At 44.5% G+C, this 18,538-nt stretch overlaps 1 protein-coding gene across 3 annotated transcripts in view; it reads left to right on the top strand.

The window, feature by feature from the left end:
- The window catches only part of LOC126183746 (uncharacterized), a 526,769-nt gene that overhangs the window by 346,194 nt on the left and 162,037 nt on the right, over positions 1-18,538 (top strand). For all 3 annotated transcript variants that reach the window (XM_049925962.1, XM_049925961.1, XM_049925960.1), the window contains exon 3: positions 5,541-5,648. In XM_049925962.1, the coding sequence (XP_049781919.1) occupies positions 5,541-5,648 (108 nt within the window). The remainder of the gene's footprint in view (positions 1-5,540; positions 5,649-18,538) is intronic.

Here is an 18,538-nt window from a genome sequence, read left to right as displayed (position 1 = left end):
TGAGCATCAAGTGAAAGTATGGAAGAAAACTTTATACGAGGGCATGTCGGAAAGTAATGCTTCCGAATTTTTTATGTGAGACCTCTTAAAGCTTTTTAAACAAAAGTTATTCACATTGTAAATCTTAATTCTTCATTTTTACATGTTTGGTCACCCTGGTGACGAACACATTTCTCCCAACGAGCGACCAGTTTGTTGATACCGTCATTATAGATGGTTTGACTTTGTTGAGGGAGCCACAACCTTACCTCAGCTTCATCGCTATCAAATTAAAGTCCTCGAGGCGCTATTTAAATTTTGAAAACAGATACAAATCGGTTGGGGCCAAGTCGGGACTGTATGTAAGATGATCGATGACAGTGAACACAAGGCGCCGGACTGCTGCGGATGTCACTGCCCTCGTGTGTGGTCTGAAATTGTCATGCTGAAATAGAGGATGCTCCAAGTGTGGACGATCTCTTCGAATTCGAAACTCGATTACGGTAAGCTGTTTCTCAAGCACCGGCATAGTTATATTACACATCGCCTTGCTGTACGCTATAATTCGGAGCCCTCCAAGAGCAGAGGAATGCAACTTATGTCAGCGTAACAGGAAAGTCGACAGAGTGAAATGCATGACATGTAATACCCGAACCGACAGTGAGAACAGAATAAAAAAATCGGATGCCTTGCTTTTCAGCAGGCCCTCGTAGGAGCAGCGAAGATTTTCCAGTTGATTAGATTCCTAGAAGCCAGTTCATGCGCATCCAGTCAGTTAAGGCAGATCCGAATGATGATCCGATTCATACTAATGAAAAACAATGATCATGTGTCGTGGTTCGACAGGGTGTCAAGTCACTATCAAGGGAAGAAAAAGGAAGGAAAACTGGGTTTAAGGTCGACATGGAGGTCATTAGAGGGGAGCACAAGTTCGGATGGTGTCAAAGATGCAGAAAGAAATCGGCCGTGTTCTTTCAAAGGAACCATCCCGGCATTTGCCTGGAGCGATTTAGGGAAATCACGAAAAATCTAACTCTGGATGGCCGGACGCGGATTTGAATCGTCGTCCTCCCGAATGCAATTCCAGTGTGGTAACCACTAGACCACCTCGTGTGGTCACTAGCAAGGCGAGTGTGCTGTTGTAAAATGATTAATCTAATCTACCGTCTGCTAAATCTTACCGAAGACGGACTGGATATTTGTGAAATTTTATCTGTATAACACGTTTCCATAGATAAACAATTTGAGAAAAATCGGAACATTCATTCACCTGATCTCTATTTTGTAACAGCTTTAACCCTGACATGTTTTACTCTAGCGGTGAAGTCACAAGTCGCCAAGCGGTGAACAGTGACGCCTTTGGCCTTGTCCTCGCCTGCCTCGTAATAAAGTGACTCCTTCCTGGTGGTCGATGCGCGCCACGGCAGATGTTCCACCGTTTACACCTACATCTGCATCTACATCTAAACTCCAGAAGACACTTTATGGTGTGTGACGGAGGATAGTTATTGTACCAAGGCCACCTCCCCCCTTTCCTGTTACACTCGTAAATGGTGAGCGGGAAAAACGATTGTTGGTAACAATCCGTATGAGCTCGAATGTCTCTAATTTTACCTTCATGGTCTTTTCGTGGGATTTTCTTATGACGTAGTAATATCTTCTTGAAAAGTCCGCTCACGGAATCTTAACTGTAAACCACACCGTGATGCTCAACGCCTCTCTTGTAACGTCTGCCACTGGAGTTGGGTGAGCATCTCCGTTACTCCCTTGCTATTGCTTAACGAACCTGCATGGAAATGCTCTGTTTTCTACTTTACATACTCTATTTCTTCTGTTAACCCTTTCTGGTACGGATCCCAGGCTGACAAGCAATATTCAAGTATCTGTTGAACGAGACTCCCTAAGCTGCCTTCTTTTGGGGTGGATTACGCTTTCTAAGGAGAACCTTCCAATCAATCTCAGTTTGGCATCTGCCTTTCCTGCAATTCGTTCTGTGTGGTCGATCCTCTTTAAATCGCTCAGTAGGCGTACTTCCTGATATATAATGGATGTCACTGCTATGGTGTTATCGTACAATAGGGGTATTTCCGATTAACTGTACGCAATACTTTACGTATGTTATAATGAAGATCAACTGCCAATCACTGCAGTAAGCCCAAATCCCCTGCAGATCTTCCTGCATTTCGCTGCAATTTTCTGGTGTTGCTACTTCTCTGTATACAACAGAACCATTCACGAAAACCACTATGAAAATTCCGACGTAATCCACTGGGTCGTTTATATATACTGTCGAGAGTAATGGTCCCGAACTCTAAAGATTCCTCTCCGTTAAGAATAATTTTTTGTGTTCTATTTGATACGAACTCTTCATTTCAATAACAAATTTAATCTGTTAACCTCTACACTGGTATTTTGTTCACTAAGCGACAGTGCAGAATTATAATGAACGCCTGCTGGAGCTCAAGCAGCGCGTCATCAACCAGGGCGCTGGTATCTGCTGCCCTCTGGGTCTCATGAATGAATAAAGCGAGCTGAGTTTCAGACTGTTGATTCGTACAGAAGAGATTTCCGGTCTCCAGAAAGGACGTAACACACGAGCACAAAACGTGTTCTAAAATTCTACAATAGACTGACGTCACTGAAATAGGCATATAGTTCTCTGCGTCTGAGAGACGACCCTTTTTGAAAACGGGAATGACCAGCCACTTTTTTTCCCAATCATTAGGAGAGCTTCGCTCCTCAAGGGACTCTCGGTAAACTGCTGCTAGAAGAGGAGTATGTTCTTTCGCATACTCTGTATAGAATCGTATCGGTATCCCATCATGCCCGTTTGCATTTCCTCCTTTGAGGATTCCTCTACGTGCCCATTGCTGTTGATCCTCACCTGTCCACTTCAAAATAATAGACAACTGAGTTCAGCGTCTATCCGGAGCAACAGTCTGCCACATTGGGTTTGTAACTGGTTTCTTGTAAACATTATAATTTGTTATCTTCAGTGCGAATCACGCTAACACTGACCACCTCGAGTTAAGTTGACTTATAGAACAGAAGGAGTAGATGAGACGTCTAAAGTCTCATTGAATACATGTGCACTAAATACAGAACAGCTTCTCAGGTGGACAAATGGGGCAGGAAACCTACAGTTGTGTACTCAAAGGAGACAACCCGGCATCAATCTATAGTGATTTAGCGAAATCATGGGAAACATAAATCAGAATGGCCGGACGAGGATTTGAACTATGGCCCTCTCGAATAAGAGTCGCCTGTATGAACCACTCCGTCGACAAACTGCCTATTGGCTTCTGTCTCGGGTTCTTCGGCCGACGTTCATATAATGATTTTTCTGACGTTTCGCCGGCACGAGTGGCTGGCATTGTCAAAGCTTCACCCTCCATTGCCGGTGGTGAATGGAGGGTGAAGCTTTGACAATGTCAGCCACTCGTGCCGGCGAAACGTCAGAAAAATCATTATATGAACGTCGGCCGAAGAACCCGAGACAGAAGCCAATAGGCAGTTTGTCAACAAGTGGCCACGAAAGCCTCCGTCACCTCCAAATGGTTCAAATGGCTCTGAGCACTATGGGACTTAACATCTGTGGTCATCAGTCCCCTAGAACTTAGAACTACATAAACCTAACTAACCTAAGGACAACACACACATCCATGTCCAAGGCAGGATTCGAACCTGCGACCATAGCGGTCACGCGGTTCCAGACTGTAGCGACTAGAACCGCACGGCCACACCGGCCGGCCCGTCACCTCCCTCTGTAAATTTATCTAATGACACATGCAGATGAAAGATGTATTTAATACCAAGTAGAAGTGAAAAGAGAAAATTACTTGGAATAATTCTGTGTAGGGACCATTCTATACAGGCCGGTCGGAGTGGCCGAGCGGTTCTAGGCCCTACAGTCTGAAAACGCGAGACCGCTGCGGTCGCAGGTTCGAATCCTGCCTCGGGCATGGATGTGTATGATGTCCTTAGGTTAGTTAGGTTCAAGTAGCTCTAAGTTCTAGGGGACTGATGACCTCAGAAGTTAAGTCCCATAGTGCTCAGAGCCATTTGAACCATTATTTACATCCGTTTTTCCGCAAAGAATTTGTTGAGTGAATCAAGTATTTCCTGGACTTCATTAGGCTATCGTAGTGCATCTTGCTGTTAACGTAACATTAAATACTATCAACGTGACTGTAGTTTTTAATGCAATATTGGGAAACATGAAAATGTAGTTGTCGCGGTCTTCAGTCCGAAGACTGGTTTGAAGCATAACGCTATGCTGTTCTATCCTGTGCAGGTCTCTTCATCTTCGAATAACCACTGCAACCTACATTTATTTGAACCTGCTTGCTGTATTCATCCGATGGTCTCCTCTACAGTTTTCACTTTCCACATTTCCTTTCATTAACAAACTGACGATTCTGTCAAGCCACATGATGGGTTCTATCAACCAATCCCTTCTTCTAGTCAGGTTGTGCCTTCTTTTTTCTCAGTTCGATTCAATATCTCCTCATTAGTTACTCTATCTACTCATCTAATCTCCAGCATTTATCTGTGGCACCACGTTTCATACGTCTTCTTGTCTAACGATACAAGATATCCCTTCAGAAAAAACTTCCTAACACTTGAATTTATGTTCGATATCAACAAATTCCTCTTTTTGACAAATGATTTTCATGTTATAGCCAGTCTTCATTTTATATCTTGTCTACTTAGGCTAGCTTCAGTTATATCGCCGCCCGAATAGAAAAACTCCTGGAACTACCTTTGATGTCTCATTTCCTTCATCATCGCTTGACTTAATTCGACTACATTCCGTTAACCTTGTTTCATTTTTGTTTATGTTCATCTTATAATCTCTTTGCGAGACAGTATCCATTCCATTCAACTGATTTTCCAATTCCTTACCTGTCTCTCACAGACTGACAATGCCATGAGCAAACCACAAAGTTTAGATTTCTTCTTCTTGATCTTCAATTACTCCTCGACATTTATTGTTGGTTTCGCGTTCAATGTACAGATTGAATAACATCGAGGATTGGCTAAAAACGTGCTTCATTCACTTCTCAGGCAGTTTCCCTTTCATAAAAAACACTTAGCACCTTTAATGGACTTTACTTCTGAAATGATTGGAAGAATCCTAAGGAAATGCAATCCGAAAACAAAGGAAGTAGGTTACAGTACACTCGAAGACTCTACAGGAGAGACGCTCAGTAGCTCGGTACGGGCTTTTGTTAAAGTTTCGAGAACATACATTCACCGAAGAGTCCAGCAGTATATTGCTCCCTCCTACGTATATCTCGCGAAGAGACCATGAGGATAAAATCAGAGAGATTAGAGCCCACACAGAAGCATACAGACAATCCTTCTTTCCACGAACAATAGGAGACTGGAAGAAAAGGGAGAACCGATAGAGGTACTCAGGGTACCCTCCGCCACACACCGTCAGGTGGCTTGCGGAGTATGGATGTAGATGTAGAAAGGTCTTGACGGGCAGTAAGCGATATTCTGTTTCAAACCAGTGTCAGATACTGATCCCGCGCTTGGTTTTCTTTGTGTTCCAGATGAGTACACCAAGATAACGACGCCGCGGCAGGATGTGCTGTTCAAGAAGGGCTACTTGGGCCGCGCGCGGCCAGCCCCCGAGGTCGCCGAAGACGCCGCCGCCAAAGGTAAGTGTGCTTTTTCCAGGCTTTACTTATCTGCAGTGAAAGAAGAGCGCGCTCCTCTGCATTCACGGGCGGTCTGTTTTAAGATATGTGGGCTCCTTTTTCAAACCCCGTTGAATAAAGGTACCTTCTTTCTATCCCTGTCGTCGCACCCTCAAGACGTGGTTTCCATTACAACCAATAACAAGAGCTTCCATACCTACTAACAGCCGCGAGACAATGTTTACAGGATTTTCTGCGCACTCTACTAGAAGGCTGCAATTTCTTGACTACCAGAAAATATTAATTTCCCGAACTTTCTATCGGACCTTCATAGCCGCCGGCTGATTCTACTTTTACTCAGGACCACTCTACAGTCTCGTAAAACAAGAAGAGAAGTCCTGTAGTAACAATTAATATAAAAAAGTCTGTCCAGTTATGAATAAAGGAATCGAATGATCTAATATTTCAAGTTGTTACTCGCCACAACTTTTATTTAATTACTGGCGTTATACTTAGAAGTTTTAGGCATTTACCATAATTTCAGTTACAATATGTACGAAAAATGTTCACAATTTCGATTTTTCTCTTTAAAAAGCAGCAGAAACTAATATGAGGGGCCATCAAAAAGTTTCCGTTAGAGAGCGTTACTGCGGCGAATACACACTGAAGGGCCACAGCAACTGGTGTAGGCATGCGTATTCACATACAGGCAGAATACGGCGCTGCCGTCGGCAACGCCTATGTGAGACCATAAGTATCTGGCACAGTTGTTAGATCGGTTACTGCTGTTACAATGCCAGGTTATCAAGATTTAAGTGAGTTTGAACGTGGTGTTCCAATCGACGCACGAGCGATGGGACGCAGCATCTCCGAGGGAGCGATGAAGTGGGTATTTTCCCGTACGACCATTTCACGAGTGTGCCGAGAATATCAGGAATCCGGTTAAACATCAAATCTCTGACATAGCTGCGGCCGGAAAAAGATCCTACAAGAACGGGACCAGCGACGACTGAAGAGAATAGTTAAACGTGACAGAAGTGCTACCCTTCCGCAAATTGATAAAGATGTCAGTGCTGGGCTATCAACAAGCGTCAGCGTGCGAACCATTCAACGAAACATCATCGATATGGGCTTTCGGAGCCGCAGGCTCACTCGTGTACCCTTGATGACTGCACGACACGAAGCCTTACGCCCCGCCTGAGCCCGTCAACACCTACACTGGGCTGTTAGTGCCTGGAAACATGTTACCAGGCCTGACGAGACTCGTTTCAGATTTTATCGAGCGGATGGACGTGTACGGGTATGGAGACAACCTCATGAACCCATGGACCCTGCATGTCAGCAGGGGACTGTTCAAGCTTGTGGAGCCTCTGTAATGGTGTGGGGCGTGTGCAGTTGGAGTGATATGGGACCCCTGATCGCCTAGATACGGCTGTGACAGGTGACACGTATGAAAGTATGCTGTCTGAACACCTGCATCCATGCATGTCCATTGTGCATTCCGACGGACTTGGGCAATTCCAGCAGGAAAATGCGACACCCCACACTTCCAGAATTACTACAGAGTGGCTCCAGGAACACTCCTCTTCGTTTAAGTGCTTCCGCTGGCCACCAAAGTCCCCAGACATGAACGTTGTTGAGTATATCTGTAATGCCTTGCAAAGTGCTGTTCAGAAGAGATCTCCACCCCCTCGTACTCTTACGGATTTATGGACAGCCCTGCAGGATTCATGGTGCCATTTCCCTCCAGCAATTCTTCAGACATTAGTCCAGTCCATGCCACATCGTGTTGCGGCACTTCTGCATGCTCGCGGGGGCACTACACGATATTAGGCAGGTGTACCAATTTCTTTGGCTCTTCGGTGTACAATGTAGCGCGACTCCGATGCGAGTATATAAGCATCGACATGTAGAAAAGGAATTAGTGTGGCATTCGTGTCTTCCCTACGCAGTCCTTTTAGTAGACCTGCTGCACCTTCTAAGTGTTCTGCCAATGAATTGCAGTCTTTGGTTTGCTCTGCCCATAACATTATCTATGTGATCGTTCCAATTTAGGTTGTTTGTAATTGCAATCCCTAAGTATTTAGTTGAATTTACAGCCTTCGCATTTGTATGACTTATCACGTAATCGAAATTGAGTGGATTTCTCTCAGTACTCACGTGAATAACTTCACACTTTTCTTTATTCAGGGTAAACTCCCACTTTTCGCATCATACATATATCTTATCTAAATCATTTTGCAATTCGTTTTGGTCATCTGACGACTTTAGAAGACGGTAAATGACAGCATCACCTGCAAACAATCTAAGACGGCTACTAAGATTGTCTCCTATATCGTTAATATAAAAACCAGGAACAATAGAGGGCCTATAATACTTCCTTGGGGAACGCCGGATATTACTTCTGTTTTACTCGATAACTTTCCGTCTATTACTACGAATTGTGACCTTTCTGACAGGAAATCACGAATCCAGTCGTACAACTGAGGCGATACTCCATAGGCACGCAGTTTGGTTAGAAGACGCTTGTGAGGAACGGTGTCGAAAGCCTTCTGGAAATCTAAAAATATGGAATCAATTTGACATGCTGAACATGCTGTACAGTAATGTAAATTTCGTTACGTGATATACATCCTGCTGTAGTTTTAATGGCTAACTGTGTATATGTCGCCACCAGTGTTCTCTTCTGAGGAAGCGTAATGTCAGGAGAACATTCACTGTTGTTTTTGTTGCCTAAGTGAACTGAGACGACTTCTGTCTATAGTGATGAAATTGTGTGTGAGTCGTATTTGTGGTTTCCATCTGATGGACGATAATGTAGGACCTCGCAGGGCCGGTCTGGTGGACGAATAACTGCAGTATGAAGGCACTGAGCGCCTAGAGTGGCGAACTAACTCTTTGCACTCACAAGCGACTGAATATCCGCCCGGAGACATCCGTCCGCATCACCGCCTCAGTCGACCACCGTTGACACCCAGAGAGCGGTTATCTAGCGAGGGGGACGTAATGCCGTATAGCCAGATCTGTAGTAAGGGGAGCCGCTGTGAATCCCGTATTTCCGTACGAGAGAACCACGTTATGTATGCCACAGGAAGAGTCACGCCATACACGCCAAGTGTCACAAATGTTTTTTTTTTTTCTGGTATACCTCGTATCTGCATCATTGTGTCTCATTTTGTTACGGTAGACATTATCACCGCGTTTCGAACTGCTTTATAGATTTAGAAGATTCCTCACTTATGGACATGAGTCCCCTAAGGATGTTGTCTCTTAGCTCAGCGGATAGTAGTGAATTCACTAGTGTCGCGTTTAAGCTTTGTTGTAATCTATATTTTACTTTTACGTGAATTTTATGGTACTTCAATTTCTTCTTCCAAATCATATGCTAAGTAAACATCGGGCATTTGCATTATTTATATATGATAAAACCTACGCACTTCATGGTAGGTTTCTTTAGTGGTAAGAATTGATTTACAATAGTTACAAAATGCCACGGCGACTTAATTTTTTATCTCCCATATTCCATCGACCATCGTCCATCGTTGATAGTTGATTTTCTGAGGCCGTGAGTAGAATTTACGAACACGTCGCATTTAGGTACTAAGTCTGGATTTACCAGAATAATATAATATAGATAGACTGTTACAGGAATTCAATTTGTGCCGTAAAAACATAGAGATTCTTGGCACATGAAATAATTGAATGTTATTTACAGTAAGCAAACGAGGCTGCGGTTATACACGACATAGATCTCTTCACATCTCTGTAGTAAACACAAACAGCAGCATTTACGCTAATTAAGCATTATGTTATGATCGCTAACATTATAACTTCCTGGTTTACCTCTGTGGTCGGAAACAAGTGCAATCAGTCGCGGCATAGCTTTTTGAAATTCTAAGTACATGGCCGAACGCAAACATCGCCTGACGCCCACGCACATGCCACATTATCCCTGTGCATTACGAAAAGCTTGTTAGGGCTGATGATTGATGACAAACCTTGAGTGTGGGACAGGATAGAAAATAGACGAATTTGGAATTCGTTGGAAAACGTCATGTATGGTGATGTGGCAGTTGTGTGTCACACAGCTGCGGCCTATGTCTATCCCGCGCTGCATGTGTAGAGTAGCTATTAGACTGGAAAACGGAGTAGCCAGACTCGACTACGGACGTGCTGTCATCTCACCAGGCAGCTCATTTTTTTATATTTTAAGATCTAATTATGATGCTTCTCAAACCACGGCATTCGTAACTGAAGATGCATTTGGTAAATAAATGGTACACGAGAAGAATATCTGTTGCGGAGCCTTAAACCTTTTCCAGTATTGTAGTATGGCCATTGTGTCACAGACTGACACTTATTTTGCTTTACAAAATGGTCGTGAATGATTCGTGGACGACCACTACCTCATTCTTCAGTAGCTGTCTCACGATAATTAGTATTTTTAGAAAGATAGTATTGGCCATATGAACATCCCACGAGGTTCAGCGTTTCTAGGATACGCATTTATAGTTGCCGTAATGTCGCAATCTGACGTTAGTCGTCGCTCAAAGATTTATACACTCCTGGAAATTGAAATAAGAACACCGTGAATTCATTGTCCCAGGAAGGGGAAACTTTATTGACACATTCCTGGTGTCAGATACATCACATGATCACACTGACAGAACCACAGGCACATAGACATAGGCAACAGAGCATGCACAATGTCGGCACTAGTACAGTGTATATCCACCTTTCGCAGCAATGCAGGCTGCTATTCTCCCATGGAGATAATCGTAGAGATGCTGGATGTAGTCCTGTGGAACGGCTTGCCATGCCATTTCCACCTGGCGCCTCAGTTGGACCAGCGTTCGTGCTGGACGTGCAGACCGCGTGAGACGACGCTTCATCCAGTCCCAAACATGCTCAATGGGGGACAGATCCGGAGATCTTGCTGGCCAGGGTAGTTGACTTACACCTTCTAGAGCACGTTGGGTGGCACGGGATACATGCGGACGTGCATTGTCCTGTTGGAACAGCAAGTTCCCTTGCCGGTCTAGGAATGGTAGAACGATGGGTTCGATGATGGTTTGGATGTACCGTGCACTATTCAGTGTCCCCTCGACGATCACCAGTGGTGTACGGCCAGTGTAGGAGATCGCTCCCCACACCATGATGCCGGGTGTTGGCCCTGTGTGCCTCGGTCGTATGCAGTCCTGATTGTGGCGCTCACCTGCATGGCGCCAAACACGCATACGACCATCATTGGCACCAAGGCAGAAGCGACTCTCATCGCTGAAGACGACACGTCTCCATTCGTCCCTCCATTCACGCCTGTCGCGACACCACTGGAGGCGGGCTGCACGATGTTGGGGCGTGAGCGGAAGACGGCCTAACGGTGTGCGGGACCGTAGCCCAGCTTCATGGAGACGGTTGCGAATGGTCCTCGCCGATACCCCAAGAGCAACAGTGTCCCTAATTTGCTGGGAAGTGGCGGTGCGGTCCTCTACGGCACTGCGTAGGATCCTACGGTCTTGGCGTGCATCCGTGCGTCGCTGCGGTCCGGTCCCAGGTCGACGGGCACGTGCACCTTCCGCCGACCACTGGCGACAACATCGATGTACTGTGGAGACCTCACGCCCCACGTGTTGAGCAATTCGGCGGTACGTCCACCCGGCCTCCCGCATGCCCACTATACGCCCTCGCTCAAAGTCCGTCAACTGCACATACGGTTCACGTCCACGCTGTCGCGGCATGCTACCAGTGTTAAAGACTGCGATGGAGCTCCGTATGCCACGGCAAACTGGCTGACACTGACGGCGGCGGTGCACAAATGCTGCGCAGCTAGCGCCATTCGACGGCCAACACCGCGGTTCCTGGTGTGTCCGCTGTGCCGTGCGTGTGATCATTGCTTGTACAGCCCTCTCGCAGTGTCCGGAGCAAGTATGGTGGGTCTGACACAACGGTGTCAATGTGTTTTTTTTCCATTTCCAGGAGTGTAGATCATCAGCTTTACCTATTTTCTACATATCGATTAACTCATGATGGTGTTACTGTCGCCTGTAACACACTTTTCACCTTCGTCACGAGCCTTCCATGTGGCCTGGGACGCTCATTCCCACAACACATAGGTGGTGATAATGTTACGCGTACTTAATGTAGGGTGCAAAACGTAAGGACGAAAGTAATTTTCGCATGGTGTCTCACTGCCTAGTAACATAGCTTGATGGAACTTGGACCATACATACAAAGAGCTATTACAGTACAGTACAGAAGATAACAAGGAATACGTAGTGAGAGGAACAGAGCTGACACTTTTTTCACAGAAAATAATTACACTGAAATCACAGCGATTTATAATGGTCCCTGGACATTGTTAAATTCGGGACATGGTTTTTCATCGGATGAGTGATCACTACGCACAGCTACTCATTTTATGCAACGTGCTCCCATGGTGGCCACAACGTTGGTAAGGATTTCTTTTGGTAGGGCGCTGTTTGACAGTCGTTGGTGCATGTAGACCTGTTGCAATACGTCTGTCCAACGCATCCCACACGTGTTCGATACAACTTAGGTCGGGCGAACTGGCAGGCCAATCCATTTGCTTAATATTCCCTTGTTCCAAGAGCTGCTCCTCCTGCGTCGTTCGATGCGGTCGCGCGTTGTCATTCATAAAAATGAAGTCACACCCGAATGCACCCTTCAAATTACGCACCTGGGGAAGGAGTACAGTGTCACAATTACACTGCCTTGCGAGTGAACCGTGTTCAAAAATTTGAAGGCAGTACGTCCATGCAACATTATGCCTTCCCACACCGTAATATCTGGACCACCAACATGAGATGTTAAACAATGCTGGACCCCTCATACGGCGAGAAGTGAGAACACATAATGTGTCCAGGAACATTGTCGAACATGATCGTTTTGGTGGTCCAGGCTTTATGGTGGGGATGACAATGTTGCCTGCACATACCGACCTCCAAATCTTTGAACAAGGTTCACTCTCCATTCACAATTTGTGTGACTCTGTACTCCTTCTCCATGTGCGTCATTTCTACCACAAATAACAGTATTTACATGTGTGGTGTGCGTACTGTAAGACCTTCGGTACACACACCATCAGATTATTTGACCTGTCGCTCTAACGGCGTAGGCGAGTGTCAGCAATATGTCTCGTGGTCTTATCGTGGCGTGTTTATCTTCTGCCGTTAGGTCAGACAATAGAAATGCCACTTGCACGCTTAGAGTAGCAGATTGACGGTGACCAACTTTAAACAGAACTTGATTAATTTTCACACACATTTATTAAAATAATAACAAGCATAAAATTTCCAGAATGAGATTTTCACTCTGCAGCGGAGTGTGCGCTGATATGAAACTTCCTGGCAGATTAAAACTGTGTGCCCGACCGAGACTCGAACTCGGGACCTTTGCCTTTCGCGGGCCCCGCGAAAGGCAAAGGTCCCGAGTTCGAGTCTCGGTCGGGCACACAGTTTTAATCTGCCAGGAAGTTTCATATCAGCGCACACTCCGCTGCAGAGTGAAAATCTCATTCTGGAAACATCCCCCAGGCTGTGGCTAAGCCATGTCTCCGCAATATCCTTTCTTTCAGGAGTGCTAGTTCTGCAAGATTCGCAGGAGAGCTTCTGTAAAGTTTGGAAGGTAGGAGACGAGATACTGGCAGAAGTAAAGCTGTGAGTACCGGGCGTGAGTCGTGCTTCGGTAGAGCACTTGCCCGCGTAAGGCAAAGGTCCCGAGTTCGAGTCTCGGTCGGGCACACAGTTTTAATCTGCCAGAAAGTTTCAAGCATAAAATTACTTAACTTGGATCTGGATGCTATTTACAATTGACAATCTGAAGTTCCTTTGGTCTTGGTACGTTAATCTTATTCTCACATATCTCTGATACTTGACAAAATGTCTATACATTTATCTTCATGGCTATGTACAGGAATATGATAATCTTCTTAGGTGCATACTGAAACTTGACTATAGACTGGTACAGACTAATGCAGACTGGTACAGACAAATGCAGACTAATGCAGACTGACTAATCGGAGGTCTGTACACTCGTTATAATACCTTGCGCGTTCAGGTATCACTGCGCGAGTGTGATCCGCGAGGAGATATGGTTCTACGTTAGCAGCAATCTCATTGGCTACGTGACATTAATACGCGGATCGGTGGAAGCAGAATTTGGTCCGTCTCTAAGATAGCGCCATCTCGTAGTGCGGAGACGGACGAGCGGTGCGCCTGCGCTGTTGTGCTTAGCAGGGCGCGCTCTAGTGGGAAAGTTGTGTACGCGCTGACTACGCGGAACTATGTACACAACAACATGCCTGATGGTACTTACATCATAAATATCGCTTCAAACCTCACTGGTTAAAAAATGTTCAAATGTGTGTGAAATCTTTTGGGACTTAACTGCTAAGGTCATCAGTCCCTAAGCTTACACACTACTTAATCTAAATTATCCTAAGGACAAACACACACACCCATGCCCGAGGTAGGACTCGAACCTCCGCCGGGACCAGCCGCACAGTCCATGACTGCAGCGCCTTTGACGTCTCGGCTAATCCCGCGCTTCACTGGTTAATTAATGAGTGAGTAGAATAAGTAATTGCACTGTATTGTATTAATTCTGAATTGAGGCAAAATGACACAACTTAGAGTTGTCCATGTGTTAATTTCACGTACAAAGCTGTATATTTACCTACTAAAATGTACTGTAAACAACGTCAATGATTAGCTGGACTGTTATATTTATGGATGCAGTGAATATTAGCGAGAGGTTTCTTATTGTTTATGTTTATGAGCAGGAAGCTTCATTGTATACTAAGATAAACAGGTACTGAAAAGATGTAACAACTACCAACGAAAATAAATTGCTCCTAACCTTTCCTATCCTACTGGATAATGATCCAAAGATTAAAAAAAAAAAGTCACCTGCTTGTAACAGGAATTTCTTTGAGCAAGACAATTTGACACTTAGCCAACTGTCATTCAGTCGAGATGTTATACTCAGTGATGAAACAAAGTAGTAGGCTCTGCCATACTCCATTGCAAGAAATAACACGGTTCCATAAAAACCATCTAATAGAGTGCGAACCATATGAGTAAATCTTCATATACAATGTTTATGGTCATCTAAGAGCTGGGGAATGAATCATTTACCGCCTTACGAAAGAATGAAAGAAAAGATTTAAACAGGGATATACAGGCTACTCTAATATTAGCCGATTTGCACTTCATCTTCAATGGCGCTATCGTAGACATCGCATCGCTAGAGCTCTTACTGCTATATCTTCACATGAGAAACACGGAAAGAGAGTTTGATGTAAATCCTGATGTCCAGCACTTTAAACTTGGTGATTCGATCGTAGTAGTGGGAAAACCATGAGGAACGTGAAATTGATAATGGTTATGTATCAAGACAGTTTACTGGTCGTTGCTAACTGCCTACAGAAACACGCAACAGATTGTGTTGAAATCTCTCTAAGCTATTCTATTGGTACATATTTTTACCTGTCTGGACCAATCTAAAAAGTCCAGTTATGTCTAGATGCTAACATGGCGGATTGTAAGGTTTTTAATGATAAAACCAATGTGGAGAGTATGGAAAAATCTAATCTAAATATTTTCAATGACAGTAAATCTGAGAATGGAAAGACACCTATACATCTCTACCAGCAAAGGAAGTTTCACATTGGTCCTAGCAATCGACGTGCGTAGGACATGAGAGATGGACAAAAAAAATATACACACAGTTTCAGTAGATAGGTGAACTTTACTAATATGTGGAATGTTAACTACACTTTATTTCTGGAGAATATCCTCGAGAATTAGAGAGACATTTAACAAAGATATATTAGTGTGTTTAATAGAACTTGCATTCTCCTTCACTGCTAAGTGCTTAAAGTTTGTGTTATCGCCTGGGTAGTGACTGATATGAGATCACCGTTGCTGCCTACGAATGGGCAGTTCCAGGCGACCCATCGGCTACTATACCATTTTCATACGCACAGAGGGAGTTTTCTCTACATCTCTGTCTTTTGTACATTACTGTTGCTTCCCATCTATGGTTTACGTACCATGTGTGGCTATCTTAGGCATGCATGTACACTGAAGAGCCGAAGAAACTGGTACACCTGCCTAGTATCGTGTAGGGCCCCCGCGAGCACGTAGAAGTACCGCAACACGAGGTGTCGTGGACTTGACTAATGTCTGAAGTAGTGTTGGAGGGAATTGACGCCATGTATCCTGCAGGGCTGTCCGTAAGTACGTAAGAGTACGAGAAGTGGATATTTCTTCTTCTTTGCAAGGCATCCCAGATATACTCAATAATGTTCATGTCCGGGAAGTCTGGTGACCAGTGGATGTGTTTAAATTCAGAAGAGTGTTCCTGGAGCCACTCTGGACGTGTAGGGTGTCTCATTATCCTGCTGAAATTGCCCACGTCTGTCGGAATGCACAATGGACATGAATGGATGCAGTGATCAGACAGGAAACTTACGTACGTGTCACCTGTCAGACTTGTATCCAGATGTATGAGTGGTCCTATATCACTCCAACTGCACACGCCCCACACCATTACAGAGCCTCCACCAGCTTGAATATTATCATCCTGACGTGTGGGTTCCATGGATTTATGAGGTTGTCTCCATACCCGTACTCGTCCATCCGCTTGATACAATTTGAAACAAGACTCGTACGACAAGGCAACATGTTTAAAGTCATTAACAGTCCAATGTCGGTGTTGACGGGCCCAGGCGAGGCGTAAAGGTTTTTGTCGTGCAGTCATCAAGGTTGCACGAGTGAGCTTTCGGCTCCGAAAGCCCATATACATGATGTTTCGTTGAATGATTCGCACGCTGACACTTGTTGATGGCCCAGCATTGAAGTCTGCAGCAATTTGCAAAAGGGCCTCACTTCTGTCTGAACGATTCTCTCCAGTCGCCATTGGTCCCGTTCTCGCAGAACCTTCCCGGCCGCAGTGATGTCATTTGATGTTTGATGTTTTACTAGATCTGATGTTTTACGAGATTCTTGATATTCACGGTACACTCATGAAATGGTCGTACGGGAAAATCCCCACTTCGTCACTACCTCGGAGATGCTATGTCCCATAACTCGTGCGCTAAATATAACACCATGTTCAAACTCACTTGAATCTTGGTAAACTGCCATTGTAGTAGCAGTAACCGATCTAACAACTACGCCAGCCACTTATTGTCTTATATAGGCGTTGCTGACCGCAGCGCCGTTTTCTGCCTGTTTACATATCACTGTATTTGAATACGCATGCCAGTACCAGTTTCTTTGGCGCTTCAGTGTATTTCATTGAGACCAGTGTAAACCTGCTTTGTTTGTGTGGACTTTTGCCAAACTCGTGCTTCCTGTTCTTTCATGTAGAAAAGTAGAGCTAAATGGAGATATATGTAGGACATTTTCCTGTGACACCCATGTACTGTTGGTAAGCTTCCGTATTATATTAAGACGGCCGCAGACTGACTTGCGTGTTCTCTCTGTAAGCTTTGAAAGTGAAAGTGCGGCCTAGTCTAAGTCCAAGGTACTCAGGGGAGTCATAATGTGACAGTTGTTTCCCTGTGCCGATTATATCCAGATTTCCGTAGCAATATTTTTGTCATGCGAAATGCACAGATCAGTGTTTTGGTTGCAATATGTACACTGCCTGACAATAAAAATGAAACACCCAGAAGATATGGTCGAATGTCAATGTAACATCTTACAACACGTATACATCATCAGCGGGTACGAGTTGTGTAAATAAAGTGTGTAAATGAGTTACAAATCTCCGTGACGTCTTGAACATCCACCAGTGTACATTAGAGTTGCGCGTGTTTAGTGTTATTAATAGGCATGGTAAGGTTGTAAGGGATGTGGACATTGTTAGGTGTCGAGTGATCACAGTGGGACGTAGAAGTGCTGCGAACTCGTGTGAGATAGCGTTATCGGCACCTACCAAAGTTTGAAATGGGCAACAAAATGCTTCTCCATTTGGCCGGCTAGTAGAACCTCGCACTGTCTAGATTTGTGGGGCATTCGGATGTAACAGCGGCCCGATGTTGGACTGCATGGGAACAGTCTTCCTCCAAACACGTCACATAATTTACTATCTGATGTTTTCTGCACAGTCGTAACTGCTCCACTAAGTGGGTCACACCTGTCAGCATAGGCTAACTGTTCCTTGTCTATACATCCACACCTGGAGACACTAACCAACTTAAAATCATACTACTTCTAATAGCTATAATTATTAGTCTGCAAATGAAGTAAATATTGATCTTTCGTTGTTTAGTACACTGTTCTTAGTCATCAATAGAAATATCCACACTTATATCCCGAAAACACTGTGTATGAGGTTTTTTTCGGCTTTTCCCTGGCCCACATTACTTTCATTCTCTCAGGATGGGCTCTTTTCCACTCGTTAGGCCGATTAGTACCGGTCTACTTGGATTTTTCTGCCCCGCGCCAGCCGACTGTTCAGTCATGAATTTTCTGCCTGTAAATTTTTCTGTCAACAATCTCATGCTGTGTTATTCCTGCTTCCTTCAGATCTTCTTTTACAGCTCCAATCCATTTGATTGTTTCAATTTCAATTTATTGCCACTTCCTTAGAATTTCACAACCTGTCTAGTGAATCTGGTTGGTTCCATTCTTTTCATATCCACACAGAATTTCATATCCAAATAAATTTTAATATACTTTTCAATTTCTTTATTTGTTCTTAGTCTACATCTACATCTGCGTCAATACTCCGCAAGCCACCTGACAGTATGTAGCGGAAGGTACTTTCTGTACCACTAATTGATCCCTGCTTCCCTGTACCATTCGCGAATGGTGCGTGGGAGAGTGACTGACGGAAAGCCTCTGTATTAACTCTACGATCTTGAATTTTCTCGTTGTGGT

Source organism: Schistocerca cancellata, chromosome 4 (genome assembly GCF_023864275.1).
Source record: "Schistocerca cancellata isolate TAMUIC-IGC-003103 chromosome 4, iqSchCanc2.1, whole genome shotgun sequence".
Lineage (NCBI taxonomy): Eukaryota > Metazoa > Arthropoda > Insecta > Orthoptera > Acrididae > Schistocerca > Schistocerca cancellata.
Note: the sequence above shows the minus strand (reverse complement) of the source record. Positions and strands in the feature narration are given on the sequence as shown.